The 14807-nt window shown below is 42.4% G+C and overlaps 1 protein-coding gene across 3 annotated transcripts in view; it reads right to left on the minus strand.

Moving 5' to 3' along the window:
- Positions 1 to 4829: 4829 nt before the first annotated feature.
- cacna2d3a (calcium channel, voltage-dependent, alpha 2/delta subunit 3a) overlaps positions 4830 to 14807 on the minus strand; it is a 127163-nt gene continuing 117185 nt past the window's right edge. For all 3 annotated transcript variants that reach the window (XM_051949245.1, XM_051949244.1, XM_051949246.1), the window contains 6 exons: positions 14722 to 14774; positions 13763 to 13818; positions 11172 to 11286; positions 7081 to 7196; positions 5871 to 5950; positions 4830 to 5761 (listed from right to left, as the gene is read on the minus strand). In XM_051949245.1, coding sequence (XP_051805205.1) covers positions 5669 to 5761; positions 5871 to 5950; positions 7081 to 7196; positions 11172 to 11286; positions 13763 to 13818; positions 14722 to 14774 — 513 coding nt within the window. In that variant the 3' untranslated portion in view covers positions 4830 to 5668. The remainder of the gene's footprint in view (positions 5762 to 5870; positions 5951 to 7080; positions 7197 to 11171; positions 11287 to 13762; positions 13819 to 14721; positions 14775 to 14807) is intronic.

Here is a 14807-nt window from a genome sequence, read left to right on the forward strand (position 1 = left end):
TGTTTTGAGTCTCACCTGTTTCTCTTCCCTTCATATCCAACTGTGTGTTGGTTTCCTCTTTTCCTCTTCCAAGTTATGGCACAGTGCAGGATTTTTAGATTACACACCTCATTAATAATACTCACTGCGCACCCACTAAAAAGCAATATAAATTGCAAACACGCATGCATCCACCCACAGACACACAACCATGCGCACACATCCACACACAATGCCTCCGAGCTATGACGAGTTCATGTCCAGAGAGTATTATAGCCCTTATTATTTTTAATTACAACACAGCTTATCGCTGTGGAAATGCAACAGTTACGTATATGAGAGTTCTAATCAACTGGCTCCAAATGCAGATGTCGAAAAACAAACAGACGGCGTCGCAGCCTTGACCACAAAACACACGTCAGCGTCCAACATTACCCCGCTGTGATGTCATATCCTCTAAGTGCTCAAGAAAGTTAGGCTGAGAGAGAGCAGGAGTATCGTATGCATGAAACACACAAATGCACACATAAGTATAAATGTCGCACCACAAGTGCACACCGACACACAGATCAGAGATGTACTGTAGAAAGAGCGTGTGATGGCGGTTAGAGTCAGGGAGAGCAGGAGGACATGTCAACAGCAAGCCTTTGGATATTCCTACGGTCAAGAGGGTAATGATGGGTGAGAGCAGGGTGAGGAAGGGGGTGAGAAATGGGGTGAGTGGGGGACACTGGGGCATTTAAATGTCACATTGTTGTAGCAATTTTTCTTTCAGGGCCTGTGGTTGTAACCTTAGCCTTTCTTTCACTGCTCTGCTATGCAAAATAAGGGCGTTAAAGTCCCAGGGCCAAGCGTACACGTAACATGCAGTTCATCAGCTCATATGCGCGCTCGCACACACACACACACACACACACACACACACACACACACACACACACACACACACACACACACACACACACACACACACACACACACACACACACACACACACACACACACACACACACATGAATACAAACCAAGCAGGGCAAATACACACATACACTACAATGTTGCTATAGACTGTATCTCTGTGTGTTTATTTAGTATGTAGCGCAAGAAAAAGCCTAACAAGCATGGCAAAAGCATGGAAACACACATTAACACACATGTACACACACAAAAATACACGTGCACTAATGTGCCAATAAGAGCAACCATTTAGTCCTGTCCACACTGAGTTCATAGAGGGTTAGTGAGAGCGGCTCTCCAGCTGGGGTATAAAGATACAAATCAAACATGACAGATGGACACGCACAAACACACACACACACACACACACACACAGACTTCTATAAAAGTTTGATGTAACCACATCATGCCCAGAGACGCCATGTACAGAAAAACACTGCATCAATTATCACATCAACATTCAGCCTTCATCAGCACAGCGGGATTTATTGCAGGCAGGGGGGAGCCAACAACCCCAATAGTCCCTAACTCATTGATCGGTCCTCCATCCAACACAAACATGCTGATGCTGATGAACTGTGATCCGAGGAAACTCTAAAGTGCTCACAATACTTACAGTGGTTCTCAATCCCAATCCAGCGCAGAGACCTGGGGACAACCGAGGCTGGGAGCCAATGGCGTTGCTTGCTTTGAGCTATGATACCGTGAGACCACCTACTCTGCTACAATCAGCCCGCCTTTTCCCTCCGTTGCCTCCCTGACCTCCAATCTAACTTTCCTCGGTTACCCTCCCCTCCTTCCTCTTTCTTCACTCCTGACTGTCCATTCTGTTAAGCGGGCCTACACTCTAAAAACAGCTTGGGTGCATTTGAGTGGCAGAGGCAAGGCATGGGGGCTCCTGGGTCTCCATTTAGCCACTTCCTGTTTAAGGGAGCCAATAAGTATGCCCCTCCAGGCCATTGCTCAGGTTGCCATGTGTAAGCGGAATGAGGCTTTTTGGTGGACCTGATGGGCTGAGGGAGCTCAGGTTGCAGCTACAAAGACTCTGCTGAATATGCTAATGTTGAAAAATCTCCCTCCGCTTGTTTGCACAAACACAGAATGGAATGCTAAATATATGCCTACGATTTGTTCTGGTTTTGTCATTCAGTATGCGGCTGATGAGAGTAAGCTACACGTCTGAGAGGAAATTAATGAACTTCAAGCCGGTGAATTGTGTGCACTCCTTTCCCCAAATACATACTGTTTGCTAATCCTAATCAGAGCACAAAAACGGTGAAGTGTAGTTTCTGTTTTCTCACACTAGCTTTCCTTCATTTTCTTGTTCTTTCTTGCACACACCTACACACAGACACACACACAGTATTAGCACAGCTGGCTGTCAGGTCCTCGATCTCACCGAGAGGGCCCTAAGTACTGAGGGCTTTTCTTCCCGTCACAGCATGGGGTAGACAACTAATTCTGTATGTATGTGTGTGTTGGGAGTGTATGTTTTCAGCTGGCACCTCTCAACCTTGGCAGCGGTGTGTCTCCTAGCACCCACAGGAACAAATTTGTCCTTGGGGTTTGGTTTGCTTTTCGTCTCCGATGTGCGAGTGTGCGGGTACATGCATGTGTGGGTGAGGCAGTCGAGAGGTCTGGTCATTATCACCACTACAGCCAGCGAGCATGTGGCCAGAGCAGCCAGGGAAAGAAGGTAGAAGAGGGTGAGGAAGGAGGTAAATAAGGACAGAGCTGAGGACAAGCCGCTTAGGGGGTGAAAGCAATCACTACATCGATGACAGTGAAGCGGCGAATGCTCAATCCACGCAGTAAGCCATTTAATCCCATTGAGCGTAGCGAGGGCCATCCTAAAAATGAGTAGTGAATGCTTTTCTGCCATTGTTTCTTTAAAATTAGATATTCACTGCAGTAACCCCATCCTCTACGCAAGCATGAGAATACATGCTCGCGGTGCGTCGCAGGGTTGAGATGTTGCTAGTCAGCCTGTGGAATGTCGACAGAATCGTGTGTGTTTTCCCAGCTTGTCTTAGCTTTGCCATGTTGTGGTCGCCGGGCCTGTGTGTGGTCCTGGTGTGGTTCAGCTGCTCAGAATCATTTCCATTTAAACATATCTGCAGCCCTCAAAGCAAACCACCGATGGTCTCCACGCCATTGGAGGTAACAACAAAAGCGTTGCCCTCTGTGTGACCGCCAGTGTGTGCGCGCATGCTGTGTTCATCATCGTGTGTTAGTGCATGTTTAAGATGGTGTGTGTGTGTGTGTGTGTGTGTGTGTGTGTGTGTGCGTGTGTGCGTGTGTGCGTGTGCGTGTATGCACGATTGTTAGAATGTGTGACTACGAGTCCGATTCACTGTCATCCGTCTTGCAGCATATTAGCAAACAAGATTTCTCATGTAGTCAAGATAATGGCGAACAAACAGAGCTAGAGTGGTGTGAGTGCTGATGGATTGGTGTGTTTTGAAGTGCAGGGCCCCTTCAGGGTATTGTGTCCAAGTGATCAGTGACTCCTCTCTCAGGGATTCCTTCCCACCTCAAACAGCAGCACAGATTGGATCACTTGGAAGGAATGTGGATGCCTTTTTTAAGAAAATATCCTCAATGCTGTTTGTCTCCCTGCTGTGGAGTGCATCTCTTCCGATGAACACAGGATATTGAACTTGCTTGTACAAGTAAACATTTTTTCCTTTTTCTTTCTGTTTTATTCAAGTACTTTGTTTTTGCAGCTAGCTTACTCTCATTGTTACCTGTATGCATATAAGCCATCTACTGTGGAAAATTCAGAAAAGAGAGTCTGCATGCGTTTATGGGCCTCTTAGCATCTGAATGGGTTCTGTCTCCCCTATCAGTGTGCAGGCAACACAGCTTACAGAAAACAGAGATGAGCATTTATCACTCACGGGAACAAGGAAGGTGGCAACAGGGCTGCCAGTGTGGCTGCTTCCCAGAGAGAAGATTGCTTTCCCCAAGTCTGCCTTTTGTACACACACTGGATGCACTTTCCCATAACTCATCTGGCAAACAGGAAGGAATCACAGACCGGATTGTATGCGTGTTGACCCAAAACAGCTCCAATCCCATTATGCAGTGATAAATGACCCACAAGCAAGTCAGAGAGTCTTTGGACCATAGCAAGAGGAAGAGACCTGGGAATGATTAGAGTCAGAAAGTTCTACACAAGGGACAAGATGAGTAAAGCAGTAGAGAATAGATTAGACCCGCTGGACATGTAGAATTACTTTGTCAGTGAAGGAGGAATGGCGAATTGGTATAACCCACTGGTTGAGAGGTGGGGAAAGAGAGGGAGTCGATGCATGTCCCGTTCTTGACCACAGGGACTTTTGTGTTGACACAGAGACCACAGTGGAGCTTCCTCTTGCTGGTACTGGCAGGGTCTCTGAAAGCGTCTCTGCTTCTTTTCACTTAAACGATAATGCGACATATGTTTGGGCATCTGTATGCACAATATCAGTTGTCCTAAGAGTCTTATTCTGGCATGAATGTGCAGATACATCAGCAAATCCCGAAGGATTGTTTGTCGGTTGCTAAGATGAATGTTGTGGTTGGTCTTCGATTCCAGTGTCATGGTCTTCATTGTCTCTTTGTATGGTGGGATAAGCCTCTGGGGCATGAATGACAGAAAGGAGAAATGCCAGATGCACACACAGACACACACATGCTTGCCACAGCTCTGCTCATGTGGAGGCCAAAAGGCAGCCAAACATTTCCCCATGGCCAACCACAAAGAGCAGATACTGCATTAATTAATCAAATTTACCAACAACAATAGAGCAGTCTATAGGGATGACAACTAATGGTTCATATTAACTCTATTGTTCTATTCAGTTGTGCTTTGTTTAAGCCTTTCAACAACATCACTTTAAACAACGGTATAAATTTTAAACATCATTTTATTTCAAAAGTACACAAACAGGACCAATATCGTTCAATAAGGCAAAGCTCAAATATTAACAACCACTCACATCAGAGGACTCAAAATCTCATAGTCACAGTTTATGGGTACCACTTGCAAATCATAAATAACTCTTTTTTTCCTTCATATATATATATATATATATATATTTACTCAAACTTATTTTTTTGTCATCATGAAAAAAAGATTGTTAGACAAACATTTCATTACAACCCCACCCACATATAATCATCTTCATTTTCAGTGTTATTTTCATTTTTTTATTTTCAGAATCATTATTGTCCATGAAAAGTCAGAGTGGGCCAGGGGAAGGTGCATCCATCTTTCTCCACACGGGTGTTACGTGGCTCTAATGCCCAGTTCCAAGCCCAGCTACAGACCCTAGCCCTTAGCTGCTACCTGAAAGGACTGAACATCGTGCTGTTTGTGTCAGTGGGTTTTACTAGACCACTTGTGCAGTTCTTAAGCTACTAAGTGTATTGTTAGCAATACTACTATGTGTTTCTAGACTTTGTATCTCCCCCAAAACCTCTCTGTGCAGCTCTTGTGATATTGCTAAAGCACCTTAATGATCACTACTTAGCAGCTGTAATAGCTATCCATTATCAGTCCTTTCAAATACGTACCTTAAAGGGAGGTACCACCGGGCTAGGGGCTTTGTAGTTGGTGAGTTGAAATTGGGCACAATTTTATACAGGGCAGGAGTGTTTTTTTCTGTGGCATCGTTGCGATTTTTTTGCATGCCGAGCCAATCCAATCCAAGTCAAGTTCTGGATGGACAGGCGTGGCCAGCTCTGGTCACCTAGGGAACAGTGCCACGAGTACGCAGAGCAGTGTTGCCACAAGGGACGGATTGAGACTCGCAGCTCCTCCACACTCCATCGAGTTCTCCTAGAGACAGAAACAGATATGGAACAAGTGAATGAGAGAGAGTGCTAGAATAGTGAGTGGTGTGTACGTGTGTTTGTGTGTGCAGTATGTGTGTCTCTGGTGAAAATACCTCCGGGTGAAAAGGGTGGCAGGTGTCTGGGCGTCTCCTGTCCTTCTGCATCTTCAGTCTCTCACACTTGAGAGATTCATTATGTGCAGCTGAAGTTAAGGCAATACCAGACAATGTGTACACTCTGCAGGAGTTTTCCTGCTGGAGTAGATTTCTTGCTTATAAAGGAAAGGAATGCATGTTCTTTGAGTGCATGATGGAAGTAGGTTCTTCTAAAGGCTGGGATAGCTTTTGTGCACAACACAATGTGAAAAAAAAAATGAAAAAAAGAGACAACTTTGACCAGTGTTTGATGAGTTTTCTTTTGTTGCATAGCAACAGAATACCAGGCTTTATGCTACAGTAAGCACTCCACAACAAAATAAACACTGGCGGACATGTACTGTATATACAGCGTGACTGTGCTGCATAAAATTTCAAAGAAATGCACATTGCAGGAGAATCCAGCCTGTTTTGTGGTGATGAACTAAGTTATTTCAGACTGAAGCCTCTCTGAGCTTGCTGTGTCTGCTGTTGATCAGTATCCGATCACAGCGTGGGCTGTAACACAGTCCAAACTTATACACATTCACAGACCACTTTGAAACACACTATCTGGTTGAGCGCTGTCTCAGTGCCCAGCATCAGATCGTGTCCCCCACAACAATCTCATTTCTTTCATCCACAAGGGGTAGAGGGCAAACAAACTTCCCAAAGCTTTTCCACACATTAAAGCGCTCCATGGTATTCCCATCACGATTATGTTGACGGATACACACAGGCTGTAATAATTCTGACACTGTAAGTCATGAGGTGGAAGAGAACAAATCTCTCCATTGAGAAAATAATAAGGTAACATTAAAATTTTTCTCAGCAGGGGAAAAAAAACATTTCTGGGAAGCTTGCAACATGTCAGACATGTAACACAACTAAGCTTAACTTTAAAACCCATCCATCCAACCAGTCGTTTACTCTTTTATTCATAGGTTTTCCCTTAACATCCAACTAAACAGCATGCCATGGATACAGAAGACTGAAGGTTTTTATACTGAGTAGTCTTGGTAACATTTCATAGCATTTATTTAACATTGTATTATGGCTGCTTGCTTTCTGACAGAATTGCTAATTTCCATGCTCTGTTCATGTTTATCTCTCTTGTTTGTACTTCCTTGATCCATTCAGGATATCCTCTCTTTGACATCACCTCTGAATTTTTTTGGCCAGTGAAGGATATACATGATTTCGATGGGGTCCATGGTTATTGGCTCGAACATGCTGCAGTCACACTTGTTGTCCACCACCACCATGAAGAGATTACTGCTGGGGATCTGCTGAATCACAAAGGACCTGCCAATCAGAGCACAGACAGCCAGAAAGAGAAAGAATAAAAAGATGAGGAAGGAAGAAGGGAAAGCAAGCAAGAGACGGTTGAAAGAAGTATTGGCAAGTAGTCAAGGCACATGGGTGTGATGTAAATTTCCATGTGTGTCACAGGATCTGTGTTATGATGTTCACATTCTCCTCAGGCGGTCGGGAGATGTACTAAAGAGACTTCCAATTGGATTCATGTCAAGAGGATGAAGCATCTCGCCGCCAGTTGTCAATAAACATAGAAAATCATAGAAAGGCTCACACCAGCAAACACACATATAAAGTACACACACATACTTCTCTAACTCATTCCATCCGCTGGTCTCCCTCATTCTCCTCCCTTCCTTCTCTTCAGGCTTTGTTATATCTTATCTGAGGCGAGCAATGAAGTGTTGCCGAATATAAAACACTCCAAAGGGAGACAAATGGGAACCACACTTTTGTGCTGATAGCTTCCCAATGGCTGTGTTTTACTGGCCTGAGAAGATCTGGCCTTGCCTCGGCCTCCTGGCCAGTGATTTATGTCTGTGGATAAGCTTTATGAAGAAGAGAGGTCGTAAAGATGATCTCTTCTTTCTATCACCCTTTCTTTCTTTATCTCTTTCTTCTCCCCCCTCCCTCTCTCCGGCTGCAGCTGGGTGATTTGTCAATTTCATTGTGAAGAATTTATCAGGCACGTATGAGAAGATGCCTGTGTGACTGAGTGAACACACATACGTGCAAAAATACCGCACACACGGACGCACTCTCAACTCGTGCGAAGGAGGACACGAACAAAGACAAAGACGGAGAAACCTGATAGATCAAAACACTTAGGACTCTCTCAATCTTTACTAATTCAATACCATGACCAATTTAATCTGACCACAAACAGCCTCCAATCCCTGAGTAGCACCAACCCACCACACTCTAATACACTTATCCCACTGTGACCAGCCAAACCCAACCAAACCAACCCAGCAAATACACCAAGCCAGTTCCAATCAGGGTGAATTAGGATCTGCTGATGTTTAATAATCCGTGCTCACTCCTGCACAGCGCCGGGCCGATCCAGCTCTACCCGCTGATAGAAAGCAGAGCAAGTGTTCTTGGAGAAAAGACTTAAACACATCCTGACAGCACAGCTGCTGGCCTTGAACATACCCAGTGCTGGAAAAGGGAGCACCACACTGCATATGAACGCACAGACACAGGGATATGTACAACATGGACAGATACACATGACAGACATGGATGTGCACACAAACACAAATAGCAGACAGTTTGTTCCCAACATGGTCCCATAGTGCTGTTGCCTGTAAATTTTGGCTAGAAGGGAAACGGAAAACATTCAACATGTTTTTCTAAGAAAAAATAGAGAATGACAGCGAGACAGATACTCCTTTGAGTGACATGGAGACCCACAGGAAGAAAGAAAGGGCAGAAAAAGAGAGAAAAAAATGAGAGTAAGACAAATATGTAAGGCTGAGGTACAGTAGGAAAAGATTATGGCGCACACACAAAGACATAGTGACAGACTGTGTCTTATTCTCTAAGTTCTGACAAAACATGTCACACAATGTGTAGCTGATAAAAATTAGCACTGCTTATCAACGCTTTCAGATCAGGAAAGAAAATGTTCCAGTATCTGCTTCCTGATGCTCATTTCGGGGATCAGAGTTATGATAAGATGACACTAATTCATAATACGTGTTTTGTGGTTTGCTATTGTTTCAGAACAGAAGCAGTGTTTTTGTAAACGGAATGGAAAAATCATTTTGTGCTCAGGTTTGGCTAAATGTAACATTTGTATGTGTCCCATAGCGAGCGCTGATATTTTTCTTAGGATTTAGTAGTTGCATAACATAGCCGTAACCATAACTGCATGTACTGTATGGTTTTCAGAAATATCTGTCATCACAGTTGGGAAATTTGACCAATAATTACTGTGTGCAATTTAACAATTACTAATTCATTGGGTTGAAATTGCTCCAATAAAATCTCAACAAACAGACTGATGAGATTTCAGAGCAATGCAGTCATTTTATTTCCATGTCTCAGATTACTCGCTAAAAACAGGCAAGGACGATTTTAATGATGATATTCTCTTTCTTAACTTTTTAACCATTTTACACAATTCCAGTATGTACATTTATAGCGGCTCTAATACTTTTTTTTTGCGGATTGTTTCTAAATATTTAGCTTCCAGTAGCTTTAGGTATTACAATGTCCTAACAAAATCAAGAAATAAAATAAAACAAAAGTTTAAAAGGAGATTATTCACAAAGAAAGCTTCGATTTAAAGTTAACTGAATCACTGGAACCTAACTCAGCATGTTAGATACACACATTCATCACTTTGTGTGTATAAAATATCATTAAAATCATAAAAGCCGGTTCCGTAATAAATGCTATAGTTGTTCTACTGTATCACATCGATTTTAATGCTTCTCTTTTGCACTTGTAACATTAAAAGTTGCTTAAAAAGGCTGCAGGCTACACTGTCTCAGCAGTGCCATCATTATAACCGACACGTGTCTTTAACAGATGAATCCACGTCAACGTGCTGTTGTTCACTGCAGCTTTGAACTTCTATGTTTTTGCAACATTACTCGTCTGTCATGGTCGAGGGAAAGAAAAGGAGCATGTGGAGTGGTAGGATATACGGCCAGGAGTATTGTCACTAATAGTCCCCTTAAAGACCATTTCTGTTTGGAGAGACACTCTTTGTCCTGAATCTCATGTTACAGTCTAGAGACGCTGGAAATGCATTAATGGAAGTTAAATCACTCAATAGAGGCACTGAGGCTATTACAGCATTCACTTGTTTTTGATCTTTCTCATTCTCCCTCACACCAGTTTGGAAACTATGGACAAATACAAATACTAGGACACACACACGCGCACACACATAAAGAAAAAATACAGCAAAGAGAGGTTTAACGGGCCAGAGCTTAGGGTATATTTCCTAAAGCATAAAGCATACACGCGTGTCCCAATGAAAATATGAGAGAAAGGCCTCGGTCAGCCTGTAACGTGAAACAGATGTTTATCACCAATATCCTCTATTACAAATATGAGCTATAAAATCCATATAGCCGAAATAAAACCTCCTTTTTACTTTGTCAAATTCATAGTGTTTTAAAAACGATTTACTCGAAGGCGACATGTTACTCCGAGCACACAGGCCCGGCCTGCTAATCCCAGCTCGGGTGTCATCGTCGGAGATAAGGCAATTCTTCTCTAAAGCATGCTTCTGTCATGTGTGTGGGTGGATGCGAGTGTGTGAGGGGGTGCTGTGTGTGTGTGTGTGTGTGTGTGTGTGTGTGTGTGTGTGTGTGTGTGTGTGTGTGCGTGCAGTGTGTGTACAATATATGTGTGTTGGGGTCGAACTGCATCCCCAACCGCATTTCAGTCCTGGCACCCAGGGCAGTTGTTACCCTGTTGACCTTGTGGGGCTGTACCAGCAGCAGACACACAAGGAAAACACATACACACACTAACTCACATCAACACACAAAGTTCTGAGCTCCCTGGCAGTTCCACAGCTGGGAGCAATGAAGGGCCCATTGGCGGGATCCAGAGAACACCCCACAATTGCCTGACAGAAAAGCCCAAATTGTTAATGGGGACCACACTCATTTTCCCATTTTTAAAGGAAGCCTTTTTTTCCACCTCTCTCCCTCATCTCTAAATGCCTCGTATTTCAAACTGCTGGAGGAGAGAGTTAGTGTCCGTGTGCGCGTCTCTGATGGATTGCCCGGATAAAAGTGTTTTCAACGTACAACAAATGATGTAAACGTGCTTCTTATTACGAGAGATACAAATATTTCACCAAGATGAGCGCTAACAGGATCATTCTTTTGCTTTTCTTTTACTGTTAGCATCCTTTATCACGCACAGTGGACAGCTTATAACCAGCAAGTTTTATTTTACATGAGAGAGATGCATGTCTGTTTGTGTGTCCCATACTTGATGCAGCCGTCACAGTCGACGTTGCCAGTGTTCTCTTTGATGGTTCTCTCGGAGACAAACGCCGGGTACTCTGTGTCACACGGTACCTGCATGGACCGACCTATCCTCTGAGCTGGAAGGGAGGAAGAACGGGTGGCAGTGGGGAAAAAAAGACGAGTGAAAAAGAAAGACAGAAAAAGATGCAAATACAGAAAGACAGAAGAAGAGAAAAGACAGAGTGGAAGCAGCAGTGAAAGAAGAAAGAGGACATTGCGTCAAAGTTAGTGGAAAAGTTATGGAACATCCATTTCAAAGTCAAATTATGTATTTAAAATAGTTATACAAATAGATCGTAAGCAAACAGTTAAACACACCACATCCGTGTAAATACACAAGCTTGAAAGAAAACAGCATTTCTGAACCAGAGCTGCCTCTTGTCCTGCTGGAAATATTTCCAATGTGAATCCAAGCCAGCCACCGTCACAATATTGCTTGAACTCTTCTGCCACCCAGAGGTTTGAAACGAGGCTACAGGACGGCTGGTTTCATGTAGTTCAAGCTGGATTACTGAAGAACATTAAGCAAACTTACATGCAGAACGCTGCAGAGTGCTCCACATACTTTTACAGCACACAGAATTCTAAAGATGGCGGATTATATGCGTGATTTGAATGAGGTGGTTTAATTACTGGGAGTCAGCAGTGCAACATTATCGCGTGTGTGTGTGTGTTTGTGCGTGTTGTACATAAACTATATGGATGCAAGAAGCGCAGCCTACATGTATAAACGTCTGGGATTAGTTCAGCTTGAGAGGCTGTGCAGATTGGGTTACAGCCTGCGAAGTTGGGGTGTTTCAGCTGTGTGTCACAGGCCTGTGTCTCTATTGTAAAAAGATATAGAAAGTGCTGCTAAGACCTGAGGCTAGCCAGCTGTGAAATTGTCTCGACTGCCTGGTGCGCAGCGATGCCCAGCTTCACTTCATTCAGGATTAAAGTGTGCAGGGAAAGCATTTCATAGACTTTCATTTTGTCCTGCTTTCTCCCCTCCTCTCTCTCTCTCTCTCACGTTCACATACTAAATATTTTCATACTAGTTTTGGCTAGAATTAATGCGACAATAAGATGCTGCTTAGTGAGGCTTTCATTTCAGACAGGCAAACAGCATTCAACACTCCATAAAGCATTAATCACAGCGTTCATAGCCTGGCAGTAATCAAAGGAGAATGTGCGTGCATTTATGGAAGCAGAGAAGAAAAGAACATAAAACCAAAGAAAAAGAGATAGAGTGAGTGAGAAAAAGAGAGAGAGGTGTTTTTGTCATGTTTCAAAGTGGATATTGCCTCCCACCACTACCAATATGACACACATCCGGACAAATCCTAAATACATCAATTACAACCCCCTCTGGACACACAAACAAATACGAAACACACAGTCTCTGCTGCACCGAGTTCATTTGAGGTGATTTTGTGCTTTGCTTTTTGTTTTTTTTACTTTTAAATTTTGGATTACGCTTCTTTATTCTGTTTTGCTAGTGGTCACACTGGCTCAGACCAGGAGGAAATGGAGGGGAGATGGCGAAGATGAAGAATGAAGACAGAAGGTCAGTGCTGAGGACACCGGTTGCTAAATTCTGCATGAAACAAACTTTGTTCCATAACAACATAAGTATGAAACGGTGCGTATAATGCTTTAAATTTTATTCACATTGTCCTTTTAAAAATGTAAATTCTACAAAAAGAAGTGGTTTTGTGATTATTCAGTCAGAAACCAGAGAAAATAAGAGAGAAAATTATGCTGTATTTGGCAAATGTTAACTACCTTTCTCTGTTTTGTGAGAAAGGAAAGAAAACAAGTAAAATTGCTATCTTTTTATTTTTTAGGAAACAGAAAGAAATTTACTTCTGCATGCAGTGGAAATATGCTCTCATACGGTTTAGTTCAGGTTTTAGCCTGTGTTGTTGCTGTCTGCCTTTGTCCATAGAAGAGAATGTGCACTGTTCAAACAATTTTCTGACTATGAAATTTTTTTTTAACCTATTTTTAAACATTGTGAAGTCAAGACCAAAAAATTTTAGAGATTCACTGCCATTTGGAAGTCATAATAATGTAGCAGAAAATCCTAAAATCTTGTTTAGAACGGTCAAATTTGATAGTTTTCAACTCTGAAAAGAAATCTACGTCACTTAGTGTTTAAAAAATGTATACTGATGCCAGAATATTGAAGTGAAATTTGGTGTGTGCTCATTACACAATAGTAGAGTCTAAATAACAACCCTGAATATTTCTCTACATTTTACTGTCATATTCATGAAAAGATGTACTATATTATTCACGGGCAAATTTAGTGTGATTGTTATGCATCTTATGTGATAACTGTGGCTATTTTCCACAGAAGAAGACATTTAGAACAAAATATGACCTTTGCAGCTCTTACATTATTTATTATACATCGCTGTATGCATGAACCAGGCCTTATTTCTTGAGAATATACAAAACCAACATGGCTTGTAGAAAAACCTGTTATAAGAGAATGGTAGCGCGTTTGTTTGAGTGTCCTTTAGACGAAAAGCTGTAGAACAGACATATCCCCCAAGAGTGCATTCTTACCTTTAGTGGTGAGGTCAGAGTACCACCAGCTGTACAAGTTGAACTCAACCAGGAATCTAAATGTGGAGACGACATCGACCATAATTACACACTTGAACATATGCTTATATAATAAATACACACTCTACTGCATGCCAGCCATTGTTTCTGCAGAAGTTCCTGAGAAGATTGAAATCGTTTCTTTAAAAGTAACCGTGGCACAGACATTATCCTACATAAATATCTATTGAGTGCTATTTTTTAGCAGTGTGTCCAGGCTTAGTGTTTTCATGCGAGTTCATTATTTCAAATTAGTCGTCACCTTACACAATTACTGAATAAATACTTTTTTGAATTAATTTAATACGAAGCAATGCTTTAAAAAATAAAATAAAATACTGCAGAAAATAGCACAGTAGCATTGTCTAAATACATACGAAATGATAACGCATGAATTCCAAATTTTATCATTTTGAAAATGGTTCTGGATTCTTCAGTGTACATTTTGTTTATGGTAAGCCACCATCAAGGCTTCACTCTTCAGGGCTCTTTGCACTGATCACCGAATGGAACAATATTAGAAAATGAATCACACATTAGGAAAATAACATTTCAAATGCAACAAAATAGTCATCACTGTGACAGACTGTAAAATTAGCCCTGACAACTCAATCCTCCCATGATGCACCGTGGCAACAACAGACCACCCAGGGAGGCTCCGCAACCACAACGTGGCATCACAGGAACACTCGCGCTAAAGGAAACATCAGGTAGCCATTAGCGCTCGCGATCGCGGCGGATCACGTCAACATACATGTGGAGGCGCTGGCAAACAAACATGCAGTTGATATATACTCATAAACACACACTTAATCTCAGAGCGGAGAGGCCACGTACTAATCCTCAAAAGTGTGTACGGTATATGCAGAAAGTGCATTAGAAACAGACACAAGACGCTGTCACATACACAGAAGTCTTACATGACAAGCTCGGTCAAGATCCACTTCACAGCAGAGAAGAACGCAAAGTAAGGCTGAAGAAATAAAGAGAGAGAAAATATTGATAT

This window comes from Acanthochromis polyacanthus, chromosome 6 (genome assembly GCF_021347895.1).
Source record: "Acanthochromis polyacanthus isolate Apoly-LR-REF ecotype Palm Island chromosome 6, KAUST_Apoly_ChrSc, whole genome shotgun sequence".
NCBI lineage: Eukaryota > Metazoa > Chordata > Actinopteri > Pomacentridae > Acanthochromis > Acanthochromis polyacanthus.